Genomic DNA, 20,277 nt, shown 5'->3' on the forward strand with positions numbered 1-20,277 from the left:
AATCTTACACTCAATTCTCAATTTTTCAAATTCAATAAACTAAGACTCTAGCACATTATTCCTCTCACTTAAAAACAAATTATTTTCTTTAATTTTAGCATTTTCCTTAGTGAGGGACTTAAGTGTAACACGCAAGTGATATAATTCTATGGACATGTCATTTATTGCATCATTACACTCAGCTTTAGATAAATGTGCTAGATTAGTGGTGATTACCTGATTGCTTGAAGAACTTATTTATGTTTCATCAGATTTGGCCATTAGGGCTAGATTAACATAGCTTGTTTCTTCATCTTCATCCAATCCATTTGCACCCTAATCACTCTCCTGTGTGATGAAAGCCATTTTCTTTTGTTTGAGCAACTCAAAGTATTTATGTTTATAATCAACAGGCTCAAACTTCTTCTTGCTAGAATTAGACTTTCTACACTCACTAGCAAAATACCCTGCCAAGCCACATTTGAAACAATTGAATTTGGATTTATCCACCATGTTTCTATTTGGCTTGGCTGCTCCAAAATTATTTTTGAATTTGAGCTTGGAAAATATTCTGGATAGCAATGCTAAATGTTCATCAATATCATCCATGTCATCTTGGCTCAAGTGATCTTCATTTTCAGCTACCAGCCCTTTACCCTTGCTTTCACAGACCTTTGATGTAGACTCAACAACTTCTACCTTCATCCCTTTCTCTTTCTCTAACTCATCAACCAGTGCTATGGACCCTCCTTTCTTCCTTCCTTTCTCCATCCTCTCATCTTTCTCAATTTCAAGCTCATAAGTTTTTAGGATGCCATACAGTCTCTTTAAGGTGAACTCCTTATAATCTTGAGAATTTCTCAATGAGATTGTCATTGGCTTCCACTCTTTTGGAAGAGATCTAAGGAACTTGAGGTTAGAGTCTTTTATTTGATAGACTCTTCCATGCAACTTCAGAGCATTTAGTAGCTTCTGAAATGTACTAAAAATATCAGTGAGAGGCTCACTTTCTTCATAGTGGAAATGCTCATATTGCTGAATCAGTAGCTGCATCTTGTTCTCCCTTACTTGTTATCACCATCAACTCTATTGAACAAAATGTTCATGGCCTTCTTATCTTTCCTGACTTGCTCAATATCAGGGTCTGACCATTCATGCCTAGGTTTGAGAATAAATGGTTCATTGCCAGTTGCAGCTCTCATTGGTACACGAGGACCTCTCTTTATGCAATCCACATAGGCCTCATCTTGGGAAAGAAGATGTAGGTGCATTTTCACCGTCCAGTGGTGATAATTATCTTTGTCCAGAAATGGAATTTTGACTCCAACATCTTTCTTGTTCATCTTGCTATTTGTTGTGATCTTTACACTTTTTATAATTCAAGAGCTTGCTCTGATACCAATTGTTATTCCCTAACAATACAACAAGAATTACAGAAGGGGGTTGAATGTAATTCTGGCTACTTTTTCTGATTTTAAAACAATTCTAACTCGATAAATATAATAGTGTTTGATTAGCAGTTGTGCAGAATAAAACGATGATAGAAATTAAAACACTAAGTAATAAAAACAAGAGCTTTTAAAACTTTCTGGTGGATTTGAAAGTATCCACCATATATATATATATATATATCAAATGAGAATCCTGTGAAGCTTGAATAACTCACAGCTGCTTACAAGTTTGAACAACTAAACTACAGAGAAATGCTTACAGGATATAACTTGATATGTTTCTTTGAAAATGTATCTGCTTAGTTCGATAGTTGTTCTACTTGCTACACTTGGTTTATATATCACCAAGTTTATATGATAATAAGACAAGATAATAAAATAAAACATATATAGTCTAACTTCATGCTACTTCACTACTCTATTCCAGCATCTTTGAATATCTTCACAATTGCATAAAAATGATAATGCTTCTTTGTTCTCAAATTCCTGCTTAACAGGCTGCCACATTCCTTTTTTAAACACCCAACGCATGTGACTGTGTTTTCATTGTCAACAGATATTTGAATTTGATCATCCGTCGGGTAGCTTTGTTGATCATCCGTCGGGTAGATATTTGTCACTTGACTCCATTTCACTTATACAGAATTACAAGATATCTCATATTTATAATTAATCAACCTATTCTGCATATCCACTAGTAGTCAACATGACTCATATACTCCTACATAATATACACAAAGTTGTTTACAGAAATATGCTACAATTCTTATTATTACATAAGCTACTCACTCGATGGATGTTAATCTGTCATCCGTCGGGACTGTAAGGTTTATCCGTCGGGACTATATTAGATCATCCGTCGAGTGCTATAATATTCACTTAGTTAAATCTACTAAGGTGATTTGTTTAACTTATCATCAAGTTCACAACATATTCCTAACACAAGCTAATAAAGAATTTACAAACACTTGAGAAACAGTACTATCTGTGAGAGAATAAGAATGTGAATTGTGAAGAAAAGATAATGCTGGAACAATAAGTCTGTATAGATTTCCAGCTCTAAGTCTAACAGCCTTAATAGTACCAGACTCAAGGTCCTGAAATTGACAAGAAGACTGCTCAAATTTTGTAATCAAATTATTTTGATCACTCAACCTTCCAACAGAAAGATGAATGTGATCAAAGTCTGAAGCATTAAAAACATGGTGAAGTATAATATCATCATTGATGACAATACTACCAACAATATCAACAAGTTTGAAAGAATTATCAAGAAAAACAATTTTGACAGATTAAAAAAGTTCATGAGTATCTATAAAAAGATTCAAATTATTTTCCATTTGATCACTAACCCCTGTATCTAGAATCAAACTAATTTCATTCATAAAATATGCTTTTGATTCAGAAGAAGTGGCAGAAAGTGTACCAGCAAAGTTTAGAGTTGCATTAGAACCGGAAGACTGATTATGATCTTGTATCATTTTGAGAAACTCTTTGTACATTGATGACATCAACACATGATCAAAATAAGAATTTTCTCCAAATTCGGAATAAAGATTAACAGAAGAATTCAGTATTTTAGAAGATAAAATTGGTTTTGAACCAAGAATTCCACTAGAAGAAACATCGTGAACATTTGCAACAAACTTAGATGATGTGCCAGAAGTCTGAGCTATCTTTCATTTATACCAATTAGGATAACCAACTATCTTGAAACAGTTCTCTTTCAAATGTCCTTTCATTTTACAATGATCATACAATTGTTGCCTTAATTTTCTTTAATTCCTTAACATCCTTCACATCCTATTAACAAATGAATTTGTATTAAAAGGCCTTTAAACATATTGTGGACCATAATGTTGCCTCATGAACATAAAAGCACTAATTTTCGAAGTCGATGGACTGAAAATGATATTATTCTGCTTTTCCATTTGTTGCAACATATGATATGCCTTATTTACAGAAGGCAAATAATTCATACTAACAATATTCACTTTTGCTTGATCAGAAGTCTTATTCAAACCAGCAATTAGCTGGATTAACTTTTTAAGTTGATCAACATCAAATAACTTCTTCATTAATCCACTAGAACATTTCAGCAAGAAACCATAAGAACATTCAGGATATGGATCTAACATTTATAACCGATCCCAGACTTTTTCAATTTGACAAACTAATCATCAATACAATCATCATTTTGCTCAATACACATCAATTGTTTATGAAACTTGTATAATTGAGGTGCAGTTGAGTGTTCATATCTTTCTTGAATCTCAATCCAAAAACTTCTTGTTGAAGGAGTAAAAATGTGAAGCTCTTTGCCATCTGCTTATCAGTAGTGTAAAGAATCCATCCAGTCACCATATAATCATTTCTGATCCACTTTTGAAGATCTGGAGAATCATCGCCAAGATGAGTTAACGACCCGTCAATAAAACTGATCATATTCTTAGCTCCAAGAGCAAGCTATACACTCCTACTCCAGTGGAAATAGCTGTTTCCATTGAAGATTATTTGTCCTAATTACAAGTTTGAATTATCTCCAGTAGAAAAAATATGGATCGTAATAGTTGATATCAGAATTTACATGAGGTTGTTGATTTTGATCAAGTTGTTGACTCGATTGTGACATTTTTAAAGCATTTTATTGCAAAATTTGCAGAAAAATGAAGAAAGATGAAGAAAAAATTTGAAAACGAAAATAGCAATACTAACGGAGAAGAAGACAAAAAATGCGGAAATTTGAGCTAGATTAAGCTCTTATACAATGTGAAATCACCATGTTAATGGTGGATCTAACTCAAACATGAAGATGAAGAAGATTAAGTAATTTCAATTATTCTAAAATAAATTGTAGAAAAATTAACAAATATGTTCTGCAGTACATTATTTATATATGAGACAAAATAAATAACCAACTTGTAACATACTATCTAGCTGGCATATCTAGCTTCCAGAGTGAGCTGGACAATCTGTGAAGCATGACATAATTCAATACAAATAATAAAGAAAGAAAACATCTTGACAAGTAAATCATTATAATAATGAAATTATTCAATAATATTAATTCATATTGTATATATTATTTCCCCCTCACACTCAGTGTAGTGATCAGGAGTTGCCAAACAAGAAACGGAGACACATAACCAAAAGATCCAAAACTGTAACACAGAAAAGAAAAGTATCCAAGCAAATTTAAAAATAGAGTCATGAATCCAAAATAACAAAAGACTTCCAAAAGAATCCAAAATGCAGCAACATAAGAGAAATCTTTCAAAGTGTAACCACCCCGCGGGCTGGTTGACTCAGTAAATCAGTTAAAGGATTTGAAAAAAAAAATGCCTACTACTTGAGAATGACCAGAGACACTCATGCTTTTATATGTGTTTAATTACTGACTGAAAAGGACAAGGTACTCAAAAATAGATTGAACAAAAGAAATGGAATTGACAGAATAAAAATACAACAAGATTATGAAATTACATGAGCATGTAAGATATATTAACTGGCCCAAATTGTTTAATCCCGATAACAACATCATCCTGTAATATATATGTTGAGCCTGGTCCATTTGTTAAAATCCCTTCCTCTTAAAAAAATCCTTGTCCTGGAGTATAGTTGAATTTTGAAGGACCCAGGTGGCAACTAATATCTCCGGGATCGTATACTAAAATAATGATAGTCCGGTAGCAAGCAAGTGCATTCCTCTAAAAAGTAACAAGAACCAGGTATTTTTGTGAATCTGAGCTATGTTAGATAATATTTTTAACACCTCTTCCAAATTTGCCAATACCATAATAAAAAATCTCATTCCAGTGCTCAACATATTGATCTTCCCCTTTATTCCCTAAGCCCCCATTAAAAACGTGGTTGGAATCAGGATAAATTGCAAGCCTTTTGGGTTTTACAAACCTGTGTAATTTACATGAAGCACCCCTAATACCAATGATTATATTACCCTATTTTATTATAACAACAAGTTTCAGCAAAATAGCACCACAAGCAAATGAAATTTTCGAATCAAATACTAGGGTTATTTTACTTCACCAACCAATAACCATTCTCTTGATAATTGATACATTATATTTGGGCTTAAAGATTATTTGGCAATAATGTAGATCGCACAAATAGTAACAAAATATCAAACGACCTTCTGTTGATAACATCATAGTACATACACCATGTTTACTATGAATCCGCCTGAATAAGCCCATCGGCTGGACGTGATGTTTATAGAGTGATCGCTAAATGCTTGAAGTTAATCTAAAATAGCCTGATTACTTGACATAACGGGAATTTCTAATGCAAATATTAAATGTCCCCTTCTATCATTAAAAGATAAACAACAATTTTGCATCCATATAGATCAAAATTGCGCAATTTTATATTTTTTCACCAACTTTGTCATACCTCTTACCCAAGTCATTTTCAAATATAACGCCTTTAGGCTGGCCAATAGTCTGCATTATGACAAAGCTAGAAATGATTATGATATTTCAAGTTCTTTGCTTCTGTAGATTATTAACCCCAGCACATATGTTAAGATTCTTTTCCGTCTTCATTTATTTAATCAGGGTACTAAGAAGTGCCTATCTGTTATGTGCATATCCACCGGAATCAAAGATGAGCACATTCTCATTCCTTTTGACATTTGAAACTACATCTTTAAACTGATCCATTTTGATGTCCATCAAACATGTTTTTGCCAGATCCATATTTTTTGAAAAAGAAATTAGGTTGAGATTAATAGATCTCAATTGGAAATCGGTGTACCTACTATTCTTCTCCATTATCTTTCTCGTAACTCTCTCTCCCCTGGTAAGATTATCAAAAAAAATTACAAGCCCCTGGCGGGCTTCTCCAATAAACAACACTTACCATTTTAGTTGGGACCTTTGCTTTCTTATATTATATATCTTGCTAAGTCTTTGATATGTTCTTGAACTGTCATGGTATAGTAGGAATATCATTCTTAATTTCCCTGCAAAAGAAAGCCTTAAGCACATTTGTCATCATAATAAAATTAACTAAAGCTACTTCTTCAACAAGTAGATTCGACACAATAACCTTCAAATTGGCACTTAGTACACCTACAACTTCTAAGTACCCTGACTTTATGATCATATCATTTTCACTAATTTCTATCATTATTCGTTTCGCATTGTAGTGCGGCCACTCCTTGCGTCCATATAGTTTGGGGCATGCCCGGGGCTCTAGAGACGCGTCCTTCGGAGCTCCCCCTTCTTCTTCCTTAACGATGATCATACCATTTTTTAATGATCCGATAAAAATAATTATGACGATTTTATGTCGTAACAGTGCATTGAACACATGCTATACGAGGAGAATGAAGATATTGGTGTTGAGTGCGGTGGTGTGGTGACCGGTGAACAACTTTAACCCGTTTTTTATAAAAAATTAACAATAATAACCATTTTCTGAAATTTGACTGATTTTATCATTTGGAATATCCCGTTGTGAATGTAGTATCTGATATACTTGAAATGCCTAACTGTTAACGGGCGATTACGTATATGGGATACATAAGTGCTAGTGCGGTATCTTATGTAAATTAAAATAATATTTCATATACACGAAATATCTTAGTGTCAACAGAGTATTCCGTATATTGGATACACAACAGAGTATCTTATATAAATTGGAATACTAAATTATAAGTGGGGTATCTAAGTTCAAATTACTAAAATTGATAATTTTTTATATTCATTTATTTTAATAAGAAAAATGATTATTTTTGTCATTCTTTGTAAGAAACTTCCTTTTGTAATGTTCCAATAAAATTCGCATCAAGTAAAAGATTTCGATTTTTTTATTTGAACAGAATTTAAATGTAGTCTAAAACGAAGAACGACATTTAATTTAAGTAATGAAACATCGGCTTCTCACAGGAAAAAGCACCACATCGAAAGTATATAAATCTGGCTAAACCAGAGAAGGATTATATCCAACAAATAACTCTAATTCTAATTTTCCAAAATCCACAAGAATTAGAATTGTGAACCTTGGTGATCACGTATAGAAAAACCTATATAAAACACCACTTCCTTCTCTAATACTTCTCTTCAACTTGAACAACTACTTGCATATAATTCATCATTATATAATGGATCATCCCTCAGGAATCGTACCCGCGATTCAGAACATAGTCTCGACTGTCAACTTGGATTGTCACTTGGACTTGAAACGCATTGCGTTGAGCGCAAGAAACGCCGAGTACAACCCTAAAAGATTTGCTGCTGTCATTATGCGAATAAAAGAGCCCAAAACAACTGCCCTCATTTTCTCTTCAGGAAAACTTGTCGTTACCGGAGCGAAAAGCGAGGAGAAATCAAGACTGGCTGCACGTAAGTTTGCGAGAGTTGTTGAAAAGATTGGGTACGCTGTGAGTTTTAAAGAGTTTAAGATACAGAACATGGTTGGTTCTTGTGACTTGAAATTCCCTATTCGCCTTGAGGGAATTTCGATTAATCATGCTGCGTTTTCGAGTTACGAGCCAGAGTTGTTTCCCGGGTTGATTTATAGGATGAAGAATCCCAAGATTGTGCTTCTTCTTTTTGTTTCTGGGAAGATTGTTATTACTGGAGGCAAGAAAAAGGAAGAGATTTATAAAGCGTTTGCCAATATTTATCCTGTTCTTACTCAGTTTCGGAAGAACGTTGCGTAAAACCTTTGATTTTGAATCTTTAAGTTGATTGTGTCAATACTGCACTGGGAACAGAGGAAAAAGTGAGCAGAATTGGGAATTTTATGGCTAAGTTTGGTGATTGTACAATGACTTGGAGCCCAAAAAAGTTTTGGGCTTGTAGGGATTTTCCGTACATTTTAACTTTTCCTCTGCTTCTTTGTTTTGTAAAATACCTCAAATCTTGATTGTGTTCTTGGATGATACTATTATGTGGGAAATATGGGTTGAATCATAAATGTATATAATTTTAATGGCATATGTGAGTACATAAGGTTTGGTTTTGGTACTTTGTGTGATTGAGGACAACCATTTTATTTTTGAAAATGACACAGTGATGATATACAAGAGTACTTGTTAATTAACCAGACAGAAACTAGAGAGGCCCGGTACCAACATAAAAATTGGGGCTGAACTTGGCTTATATGTTTGGAAGCAGGGGCACTGGGGGCCATGCAATATCTCAAATTTGCAATCAAACCATAGCCCACAATAGGCCCCATTGTCCCATATATTCAGTTCCTGATCTCAGTTGCCACACTTTGTTACTTATCCTTTTTCACTTCTTGGCTTCCATGTATTAGTCCTCAGTCCTCCAGTTGGCTCTTAAAAATGTATAGTACAGCTAGTATGCAATGTTTCTTTTTGTAAAGTTACAACAGTGGTTCCAATATTTGGGACAAAGGCTTTAAGTTTAGATTGTGTTTGGAGTTATTAGTGTCCTTTTTTTTTTGTCTGTAAGCAAGATTGCAGCACTGCCTGTATGGATAAATGAGGTTAATGATCATGTTTTCCTTATCCTTGCATCAATAAATTTCTTTAAAGAAGATTTATGTGTTGAGAATCTGAGATCTGAGAATGGGAGTGTGGGAACTTTTATGTTCAATTGCAGAAATTTTTATACTCATTTACCTTTGTCGCCACTTAGATTAGAACTCTCTAAGGTATCCGCTAGGCTAAAGCCAAGGGATGAGTGTTGAGGTTATCTGTAGCCGTGTCATTGGCGATTGCATTGCGTCCCATGATATTAAGTCCGTACCTTTTAGTACTGAGACTTGAGCTCTCTTAGGTATCTTTAGGCCACAAACCAGGGGATGAGTATTGAGGTTAAATGTAGCCGTGTCATTGGCGCTTGCACTCTGCATCCCATGCCATTAAGTGTATAGATTTTAGTACCATCTTCTCATCGCACATATGTTAATGAATGATATATGAACGTTATGGAGACTAGTGTAGAATCTGCTGCGGTTGTTGGTGGAAGTATTATGCATATTAACATGAAGGCATGATTTGCATATCAGGCATTATCCTGACTTGTGCCTTAATAGCCTAGTAGTAGAGAACTTTTGTCACAATAGATAGTGTGCATATGTAGTATCAGAGCTTCAAGCAGGGAACAGGAGCATGTCGACTTCTTTAATGGCTATGTGTTGGTTAAATCTTTGTGGGGTATAGTACAGAGCTGATGCTGAGTTAAAAGGGCCCTTTTGATTTAATTCCTGAATAGGTTAATGCCCCCTTGTTAAGGTGATATGAGGAGTTTGGAGACGAAATATTATACACTGTCTCCATCTGATGAATCTACTTGGATGAATTCCAGTTGCCACTTTTACACTTTATCAGTTTTCCTTGTCCACGTCCTCTTTAGATTCCATGTATTCCATATTCCCCAAACATGCTGCAATTGCCCGAACGAAACATGTTGTCAAGAATCATGTTCTATTTTACTTACCTTCATATCCTTATGTAACAACAATGTCCTGAGAATGAGAGCCTTTGAACTTTTACGAGTTATGAGAATAATTGTAGTAGTGATGTAAATGAGCTGTTGCACTTGCATTGCAGCCTGGCCCTAAGTATATAGCTTCTGGTTCCATACTGCTTGATCATCTATCAAATAAGATGGATGAAACTTATGGATTAGTGTAGATATCGATATTAACACAGAAGCATAACACACTTTTAAAGAATCCTCCTAATTTAACCAAAATAAAAATAAAAATTGGACACTCTTAACACACCAGCTGGTGGTAGTCTAATTGTATGACTTAATACCTTTTGGTGAGAGTCGGTAACCTAACAACTGTTTGATATCGGTATTCAGGTGTTGGATAATAGTAGATCTTCAAACAAACGGTGACCAGGAACTTGTTGACTTGTCTCATGGTTTTATGACTGCTGCATGGGTAGATGGATCATTTGTTTGGCTTGGCACAAAGCAGATGGGTATTAGGTCACTTGGACCGGATGATCCGAGTAGTTTCAACCATAAATACACATTTTGATAGTGTAACAAGAATTCAGAAAGAGTCGAAATAAAAAAAAAAATACTTAATTTTGAGGATTAGTCGAAATCGTTGTCTACACAGACTCCTTGATGTTGACATCGTTGATAACTGTATTATGTTATACCTGCACAATGGCTTTATAATATCATACATTTACGGAACATTTCTCTTACGTGCCCAACAAAGTACCCACATTTGGATATGGTATATAGGGATTAAAGGCCTATGCCCATCGAGGACATAGGCTATGGCTAATGGTATAGCCATGCCCTCGATGACCGTAGGCCTATCCTTCGATTGCCGTAAACTTCTGGATGATAATATCCTTTACCCCCACTTTACATGTGTCCTTAATCCATGCACTCTATCACTCTCTTCCATCTTTCCATGCCTCCCACGTGTCCCCTATTCCTTAATAGTCATTAAACTACTAAGCTAAAGGACATTTTATTGCTAATAGTAGGGATAAAAAGGAAAGTCATATCACAAGAATAAAAAACTGGACTAATCCCTATGGGCCTAAAACCAAAAACCAGAATTACAACTATCAGTTTGGCGCCGCCGCCGGGGACCGATGATGAATACCCACCACCATCATACAACGATATTTTTTTTCATATTTAGATCAACCGAAAAGATGAGTGAAAGATCGGATAACAAATCTCTTTCTTATTCCAGAACCCCAAGTCATTCACGCAAACATAGCATGCTATTCAACTTGAGAGCCCAGCAGAATTATATGCAAGAACAAATGGATCACTTAACAGCCCAGATGGCCGCCAACCAATAAGGGGCCTACCATCCTCCTTATTTCCCTGAAGCAATATCAAAATCTCACACGGTACGTTTCTTATGATCCCTTCGCCTGAACACTTTTTTTCAAGTTCATAAGACGAACACTCCTAGGGCTCTTACGCTAGCTATAGCACTCTCCGATATAGGGAACGCCCTCCCCATAGGCCCCGAAGGTCTTTATCCTCAGAATCATCAGGTAATGGTACTTCGCATAGAGAATGATGATCTAGGTATAAATTGCCTATTCCTGTCTGAAGGGTAAGAATATCCCCTTATCAGCTTAGGAGGGCCCATCGTACTGTAACCCCTATGGAGGACAAGAAGATATGATGACTAGCCTAGACATGCTAGAAGGCTTATACCTTGTAGTCGCTGTGGATATGGCCGTAGGAGGATCCCCCTTCACAGAAGCTCTGAAAGCCACCCCCCGTTAATCTTGGATTGAAGTTTACTGGCTTTGAGTCGTTTAACGGTATTTCTGACCCCAATGATCATTTGAGCTATTATAAAAATCTTATGATATGTCGCAGGTACAATGACATTACCAAATGCCGATTGTTCATATCGACATTCAAAAGCCTATTCCAAGACTTGGTTTTCTAGCCTACCCTTTAGGACTTGTCCAAATTTCCCGTCAACACTCTTCACGATGTTCACACTATTTTTCTAGAAAATATCAAGCAGGAGCAGGGTGAAACCCTACGAGACTATATTCAGAAATTCAAGACTGCAGTTTCAAAAGTCAAAGAGTTAAGGCAAACCAACGCTGTTGACTCTTTCATTCGCAATATGAATTATCAGGAATATCGAGACTGTTGCAAAGAACTGTGTAACCGAGAGCCTACAGATCTCTATGAATCTAATAGCATAACCTCCGCAAATATAGCTACAGACGAAAGAGTTTGAGCTTATTATCCTTCCTTCCGATGAGAATCTTCCTCGCTAGGCAGGAGGGCAATGCAAGTGGATGGGATAGAAGATTTCAGATGTAGGGGTCAGAGGGATTTTCCTACAGACCAGAGGGCCCCCCCAAGGCAGATCCGAGAAGAACCCAACTTTAATCCTCTAACCCAAAGTCCTTCCCATGTATTGCAGCAGATAAGGACCAAAGAGTTCTTCCAACCTCCAAACCCCTTGAGGACCCCTACGAAGAAAAGAGATAGTACACGCTTCTGTGATTATCATGCTGGCATAGGGCATAACACTGATGAATGCACATCATTGAAGTATTTCTTAGAAAGGTTGGTGAAGATAGGGCTACTAATTGACTATCTTCCTTCCTGAGATCGACTAAATCTTTCTCAGATTGAGCCCCACATGAGAAACCCTGAACCAAGACATGTAGTTGATATGATTATTCGAGGAAATCTGCTTCACCTTGTAGTAATGTAGCTGGATGCCCCTCTTCAATCTTTTCACCTTATCGGCACTAACATTTCTTTCTCTGATGCTGACTATCATACAGGGTATATTTTCCAAAATGGGCCGCTTACAATCACTCTTGACATAGCCAATTAAGATGTCAGGAAGGTTTTGATAGACAATGGATCCTCCGTAGATATTATTTTTCGGCATGCCCCGAGAAGAATGATCCTGAATGGTCATTTCGAAGAAATAAATTTTAAAAATGTTCAAGGCCCCCCTACGGGTTTGGAAATCATGGTGTCCCTGTTCAAGGCACTATCGATATCCGTACTTCCTTCAGGATTTCCCCATAAAATATGACAACAATGGTCAAATATTACATTATTGATGTCGCCTCCCCCTATAATGTCATCATTGGCCAGCCTACTTTGTTAGGGCTATCATATCCTCCCCAATATGAAAAGGAAATTTCCTACGGCCAAGGGACAAGGGGAGTTGATAACAGATCTCGTTGCCTCTCGATATTGTTATTCCACTTCCTTGAGTATGGCTTAGACCATGCCAAAGAAAAGAAAGCCCTACGAAGAACCGAAATAAGGGAGTCCTTCCAAGATTTTTAAATGCCATACTCTGGAGGCCTCCCAAGTGCTTCTGATAGAAAGCTCCTTCTCCTATTTTGAAAGCACTATGACCAAAGCTGAGCTAAACTGTACCCCCAAAGTTGAACTTGGAGAGCCTGTGGACAATATTGAATTGAAGGAAGAAGACCATACATGTTGCACTTTCGTAGGCTCACAACTCTAGGACCCCTTGAAACAGAAACTCATCGGTTTCCTCCGAGAATTTCCAGATATCTTTACGTGGAAACACGAAGATATGTATGGTATTGATGAATCCATTGTTGTTCATAAGATTCATATCGATCCAAACCGAACCATAGTGAAACAAAAAAAAGGAATTTTGCTCCTGAGAGACAACAAGCCATCGATGAAGAGATTGACAAATTGCTTAAATCCAAATTTATCCATGAAATTCAGTTTCCCGAGTGGATATCCAATGTGGTACTAGTCAAGAAATCCAGTGGAGAACGTGTATTGATTGCACTGATCTCAACAAAGCGACACCCATGATTATTATCCTTTCCCACCATAGATCAGTTGGTGGATGCAACCGCTGGAAATGTTCTCTTCAGTTTCTTAGATGCTTTCTCAGGGTACAATCAAATCAAAATGACTTTGAAAAACCAAGCCAAAATAGCCTTCATCACTCATAGGGCTGTGTATGCTTATCGATTCTTCTAATGAGACTAATGAATGCCGGAGCCACATCCCAGCGCACCATGAATAAAATATTCTCCAAGCAAATCGGAATAAATTTGGAAGCTTATGTAGATGATATGATTATGAAATCCAAAGATAAGGAAGATCATTTTCAAGATATAAGGGAGATATTCGAGACAATTCGAAGCCACGGCCTTCGACTCAATCCTTCCAAATGCACCTTCGGGGTGTCTATTGGCGAATTCTTGGGCCACATGATCAGTGGACGTGGCATAGAGGCCAACCCTAAGAAAACTCGAGCAATCTTAGAAATGTTTCAACCTATAACTCCCAAACAAATCCAATCCTTAAATGGATGTTTGACGTCCTTACGGAGATTCATCTCCATATTAGCTGATAGGAGCCTCCCCTTTTTCGATGCTCTAAAGAGGATAAACAAGTCCAAATATATTTAGTGGAGCGCCTCATGTCAAGAAGCCTTCAACTCTCTAAAGATTTATGTTAGTCCCTTAACGATATAACAAGAATTACAAAAGGGGGGTTGAATGGAATTCTTGAAACTTTTTCTTCAATAAAAATGTTCTAACTTAAATATATATAGTGTGAATTGATTAGCAGAATGCGGAATAAAAACTTAAATGAATCAAAACACAAGTAATTAAAAACGAGAGTCTTTAAAAACTTTCTGGTGGATTTGAATGATTCCACCAGAGATATATATTATATATCGAGAGAACCCTGTGTGCAAAATGCTCACAGCTGCTTACAACAATTGAACAACTAAGACTACAGAGAAATGCTAAGAATTCTGCTTACAAATGTTTCTCTGCTATGTTGCTTAGATCGATAGTTTCTTAGTTGCTACTTCTTGGTTTATATATCACCAAGATTACAAAGTAATGAGACAGGATAATAAAACAAAACTATCTAATCTATTACAATGCTACTTTATTACTCTATTCCAGCATCTTTGAATATCTTCATAACAGCATGGAAATGGCAATGCTTCTTTATTCTCGAAAACCCAGTTGAATAGGCTACCACATTTCATTTGCATCCACTCGACGCATGTGACTGTGTTGTCACTGTCAACAGATATTTAAATTCTTTATTCGTCGGGTTCATGATCATCCGTCGAGTTGTCTAGTTGATCATCCGTCGACTTCAATGTAGTTAATCCGTCGGGTAGCAATCTGGCACTTGACTTCATTTCATTTATGCAGAATTACAAGACATCATTTATGTACAATTAATTAACCTATTCTGCATATCTAGTTGAAGTCAACATGACTTGAATACTACTTACAGATTCTATACAATGGTGTATGCAGAAATGTGCTACAGTCCTATTGTTACATAAGCTACTCACTCGATGGATAATGAGTTATCATCCGTCGGGACTATAATTAGTCATCCGTCGGGACTATAGATCTTATCCGTTGAGTGCTACATAATTTCACTAAGTAAAATCTACCAAGGTGTTTTGTTCATGAAATCATCAAGTACACAACATATACACAAAAAACTCCCCCAATTTATGTCTACTGGAATTGTAGCCATAAATTAAAAGATACTTGATGATAACAAAATACCCTAAAAATATGACTTTAAAAGAAAGTAGATATTACTGAAAAGTGCTTCAATTAATAAAAATTGTACAAAGTTTTTCTCAAAGTCATTTTCAAGATGCTCCTCTAGCCTGAGCATATTTTCTAGTTCCTTGAAGGTCTGGATCTCTTTCCAAGCTTTCTATTATTTTCTTCAATCTAATTTTGGAGCTGCCTGTGGAATTCCAGTTCATCAGATTCTGAGAGATTTAGCTTTCCTTGCATTTCCAAATGAGTCTCATTGCTGGAGATGCTCAATTGGTCTTCTAATCTAAAAAATCTTCTCACACCTTTGTCATCCATGAACTTCATCATCCAGTAGGGCCTTAGATGCACTCTTCTCACTATGTAAGGGATGATTAGAGTCTTTGGGAGTGCATCTTTGGCTCTAACGCTCTTTAATTCTTCAATCTTCTTCAGTACCAATCTTCTTGCAGTAATGTTGAACCAAAAATTCTTCTTGAAGGATGAATAAACTTTAATCAGTACAGTTTGGCTTTCTTGAAGGATCCTATGAAGTGGCCACTGAATCTCCTTTCCTCCTTTATACTTGAACACTAACCTTTCACGTAGGTGTCTGTATGCATCAATTCCTCTCACTTCATCTAGTACATGTAATCTCCCTTATTGACTTTGGGTTGAGCTTTGACTGTAGATTTGGATTTGAGAGGTGACGACTTCACTTTCTTGACTGCTCTTGACTTTGTTCTCCTTGGCTTGCTGAGGATTGGTAGATTGAAGTTAGGAGTTGGTATGTTCTCCCATTCTATTGGTTCATCCTTGGGCACAATAGGTTCACCATGAATATTTCTGTAGGGATCCACCACCCTGATATCTTCAAATACCACAGAAGGCTTTGATGCTTGAGTTGTAGATGGTGTGGATTCCTTAGGAAATTGATCTTCCAATTTCTTGTCAACAATATCCAGTTTCCTTTTAGTTCTTTTAGCCAATTCCTTGATTCTTGGAGATTTCTTCTGTTGTTCAACTTACTTCTTTGATTCAGGAATTTCAGATGGCTGAACAAGAATTTGTTGTGATGAATTTATAGCATGTAGCTTGGCTAAGATAACAATTTGCTCTTTCTTCTGTTTAGTATTTTTAGCATCCGGAGCAACTTGCTTCTTTTCCTGCTTCAATCTAGCCTTTTCTTCTCTCTTTGCTTGAGTAAATTGAGGATGTCCAGCCACCACACAAATTTCTTTCCCATTTCTGAAAATCTTGGCAATTCTCCTTTTAGAAGCTGAATCAGCTGGATCTTTGTAGAAGGCAATTAATCTTGACAGAAGCTTCTTTTCATCAGGCTTGGGTGTCTCATACACAGTATCCAAAGGGTTCTTCAATGATGATTTTGAGTAATTTACCCTTGGTTTCAGAATTGTTTCAGCCTTTGGAGATTTGATGCATGAAGGCTGTCCTCTTTCCAGATAGTTCATGCTCATCTAATTCACACTAATTTGCTTGACTTGAGAGTGATGGATGGCTGACTTAACTGGCTCCTTGACAAGTTCAAACTTCTTCTGTATTTCCTCATCAATCTTCTCCCAGTTGACTAAACTTAACTTTTCCTTATCAGCTGCTCTTATGTTGGCTGATGCTACATTGATCAGATCTATACTATCTGTAACTCATGGCTTTGAGATAGTAATTGAAGGCACAATTACTTTACTGATTCGAATTTGAAGCCTCTCCCCCTCACTTGGTCCTTTCTCCCCCTTTTTGTTGTCATCAAGTTGAGTAGAGGAGGGGGTTTGAGCAGCCACCAGTTTTTGAAGTAGATCTGTATGTTGGGTTGGATGAAGATGAATGGTAGTTAAAGATGCTTCCATGGCTGACATTCTTTATCCAAGGCATCTATCTTGGTTAACAGATCAGAATTTTTCCTTAATTGCCTCTTGATGTCAAGCATTGTAGCTTCTGGAAGTTTAGAATCTATCCTGTCTGAAAGGGCCTTCTTCATCTCCTCAATATCACCCTTCATGGTCTTTACATCCCTGGCATGCTGAAAGCCCTGGATTTGTTGAAGTTGCAGAGAGGCTAGATGTGCCTGAAGGAGCTTCTTGGTGCTTGTATTGGTAGTGGTTTGAAGAGTAGTATTTGTCTGATTGATTAATTGTATCAGGGTTGTCTTGAAGTAATGCTCATCACAGTGCTTGGAGAAAGCCCATGATGGCATACCTGATCTTGAACTTGAGCCTACTTCTTCCCCTATGTCCATCGCTACATCTTCACTATCCCCACTCCCATCACCAAAGAAATCAGCTGAACCACCAGTCTCATAGTCCACATCACCAGCTGTAGAAGGTAAAGCTGTGATGGCATCCTTAGCTCTCATTATGGACTGTGTGGTATGCACCAAATTCAACATCCTTTCTGCATTGTCATTGCTCTGTTCAGCTAGAAGTTGATAAGCTGGAACAGGGTGAGTCCTCAGCATCAAGGGAAGTAGAATCTATAACAGCTTTAGGATGCTGAGATAGTCCTTCCCTGTCTGCATCCGGGACATTCATTAACTCACTAGCAATGACATCCATCCTTATAGCTCCAGTACCTGCATTTCTCTCATTTTCTCTCTTTTGTTGCATCAGGGTCTCACCCAGGCTCCCCACCCTCACACCCTCACCTTCACCTACTAAGGTGGGACTCCTCTCACTCTCTTTTGCCAATCCTGAAGAAATGGATTGCAGAGTTTCACTCATTTCCTCTCCTTTTTCCTGGGAGCAACCCAGACTCTCACTCAAAACACTCTTCTCTCTCAATCCTAAGAGTGACTGTACAACCACTAAATCTTCTGCACTTGAGATAAATAAGTTTGAAGCTGTGCAGAGATACTCGACGAATGAGTGATATCCATCGAGTGAGTGGTTTTGCTATCCGACGGATAACTGTTGTCAAGCTTATCCGTCGGGATACAATCACTACTCGACGGATGAGCAATATCCGTCGAGAGAGTAACAATGAATGAGTTGGGAATAGAAACTATTGTTGACTCTATGCTGATTGAGGATATTTGGGGCACAGATGATACAATAGTTCCTGAAAGAATTGGCAAGTGAGCCAACAAATCATCTAGAAGATGATGCTCACTTGCACTAGATTTTGGCTTCCCCAACAGAGTTAAAGAGGGGGAATCAGGAATTGATGTGTTTATCATGTCCACATCCAGAGAATTTGTTGGTGAGTTTGGTGTTTGTGGTGCTTCTATAACTAGAGATTTTGGTTGGGACTCCACATTTATTGGAGCCACATCAAACTGAATTTGTGAAGGTGCAGTGACTGTGTCTTTAGCACCAGTTTGCACAGTGTGTGTACCCTGTGCATCCCCCATGGTTTTTGATTTCTTCTTTCTGGCATAAGTTTGGGGTGAGCTTGTGTCCCTAACCCTCTTGGCCTGTGCTCTTGGCTGAGAGCTTTGTTCAATATCTACATCCTTTTGGGAGGATACAGCTAGAAATGAGCTTTTGTCCTTTTTAAGCACTGTAGTTTGTTGGGAAACTGCAGTGTGGCTAGGCTGGGATTTACTTAACTCTCCAACCTTATTCTTGGGGTTTCTTTTATGTTCACCCCTTCCCTCACCTAACTTACCCTCCTTTACACTCCCCTCTTTGGTTTTAGTGGATTTTTCAATTGGCATCTTTTGGGAGATACCAGAGGGGGGCTTTCTTTGATTTGGATTTTGAAATAATAGTAGGTTTGGTAGCTTGGGTAGGCAACTGTTTGGTCATTGACACAGTTGCCACAGCCACACTTGAACTCAAAGAAATTGTAGAGGTTGGAATAGTTGTAGGGATGGGTGAACTTACCTCACTTACCTGAGGTGGTTGCATTACAGAAAAGTAGAACATTGGCACATCCTTGTGATGATTGGACCTGTTCAAATCTGTAATGAGCCTTCTCTCTTGAACCCAACAATCTAATTTGTTGTTAGGATTCTCAAGCACAATCTCTTCACAAAGGTGGTTAGCTAACATCATAAAAAATCTAGCATAATACACATTCTTACCTCTTTTATTTAACTCTCCAAGTTTAAAGCCTAACTCAAACAAGACAAGGTCACTAAAATTAAAATACTTATCTGTAACTAGCATGTAGAGCATGTTAAGCATGGAAATATTCACTGAATCAAAATTGCTAATCTTTCCTGAGAAAACCTTTGTAACTACATCACACATGAAACTCCATTCTTTCCTAAGACCCATTCTCCTAATGTCACTCAATTTAGAAGTAGGAAGTGCATAGTTTATGGAATTAAGCATATTGATTATATCAGTGTCAGTGTGTGGTGAGGTCACATTATCATCAGGAATTTTGAAACATGCTTTTATCACATCACTATTGATACAGAATTCTTTACCTTTAATGGTCAGTGTGATGGTCTTATCTGTAGAGTTGTAGGTAGCAGTGGTCCACATCTCCTCAACAACTTCACAGAAGAGTGTGGGTGATTCCAACATGGCATAGTTGAGCTTGCAATTCTTCACAAAGTCCATCATCTTGTGATAGTCACCAGATTGCTGAATACCCTTGTTAACGAGTGCAGTGAAATTGTTCTTCTCATAAATGAACCCAGTTTGAGACATAATCTTTACAACAGGTGCCATTGTTAGAGAATAAGAGCTTGAAGAGAAAGAGATTAAGTGCTTTGAGAGAGAATGAAATTAGAGCAGTTGAATTGAGAATGATAAAACAAAAGCAATTGAAATGAAATAAGCTTTTATACAATAAAGTAACCAATAGAAATTGCCTAAAATAGCCGTTTAAAAATAAACTGTAAAAATTCCACCCATTATCCGTCGTGTTATGCTTACA

The 20,277-nt window shown here is 37.0% G+C and overlaps 1 protein-coding gene across 1 annotated transcript; it reads left to right on the forward strand.

The window, feature by feature from the left end:
- The first annotated feature begins 7,500 nt into the window (after positions 1 to 7,500).
- On the forward strand, positions 7,501 to 8,870 carry LOC141717031 (TATA-box-binding protein-like). The gene has a single exon (XM_074519160.1). The coding sequence runs from the start codon at positions 7,555 to 7,557 to the stop codon at positions 8,113 to 8,115; it is 561 nt and encodes a 186-aa protein (XP_074375261.1). The 5' UTR covers positions 7,501 to 7,554; the 3' UTR covers positions 8,116 to 8,870.
- Positions 8,871 to 20,277: the final 11,407 nt, after the last annotated feature.

Source organism: Apium graveolens, chromosome 4, assembly GCF_009905375.1.
Source record: "Apium graveolens cultivar Ventura chromosome 4, ASM990537v1, whole genome shotgun sequence".
Classification (NCBI taxonomy): domain Eukaryota; kingdom Viridiplantae; phylum Streptophyta; class Magnoliopsida; order Apiales; family Apiaceae; genus Apium; species Apium graveolens.

Coding starts and splice junctions, on each gene's coding strand:
- LOC141717031 (XM_074519160.1), top strand. CDS start 7,555: ATGGATCATCCCTCAGGAATCGTACCCGCGATTCAGAACATAGTCTCG.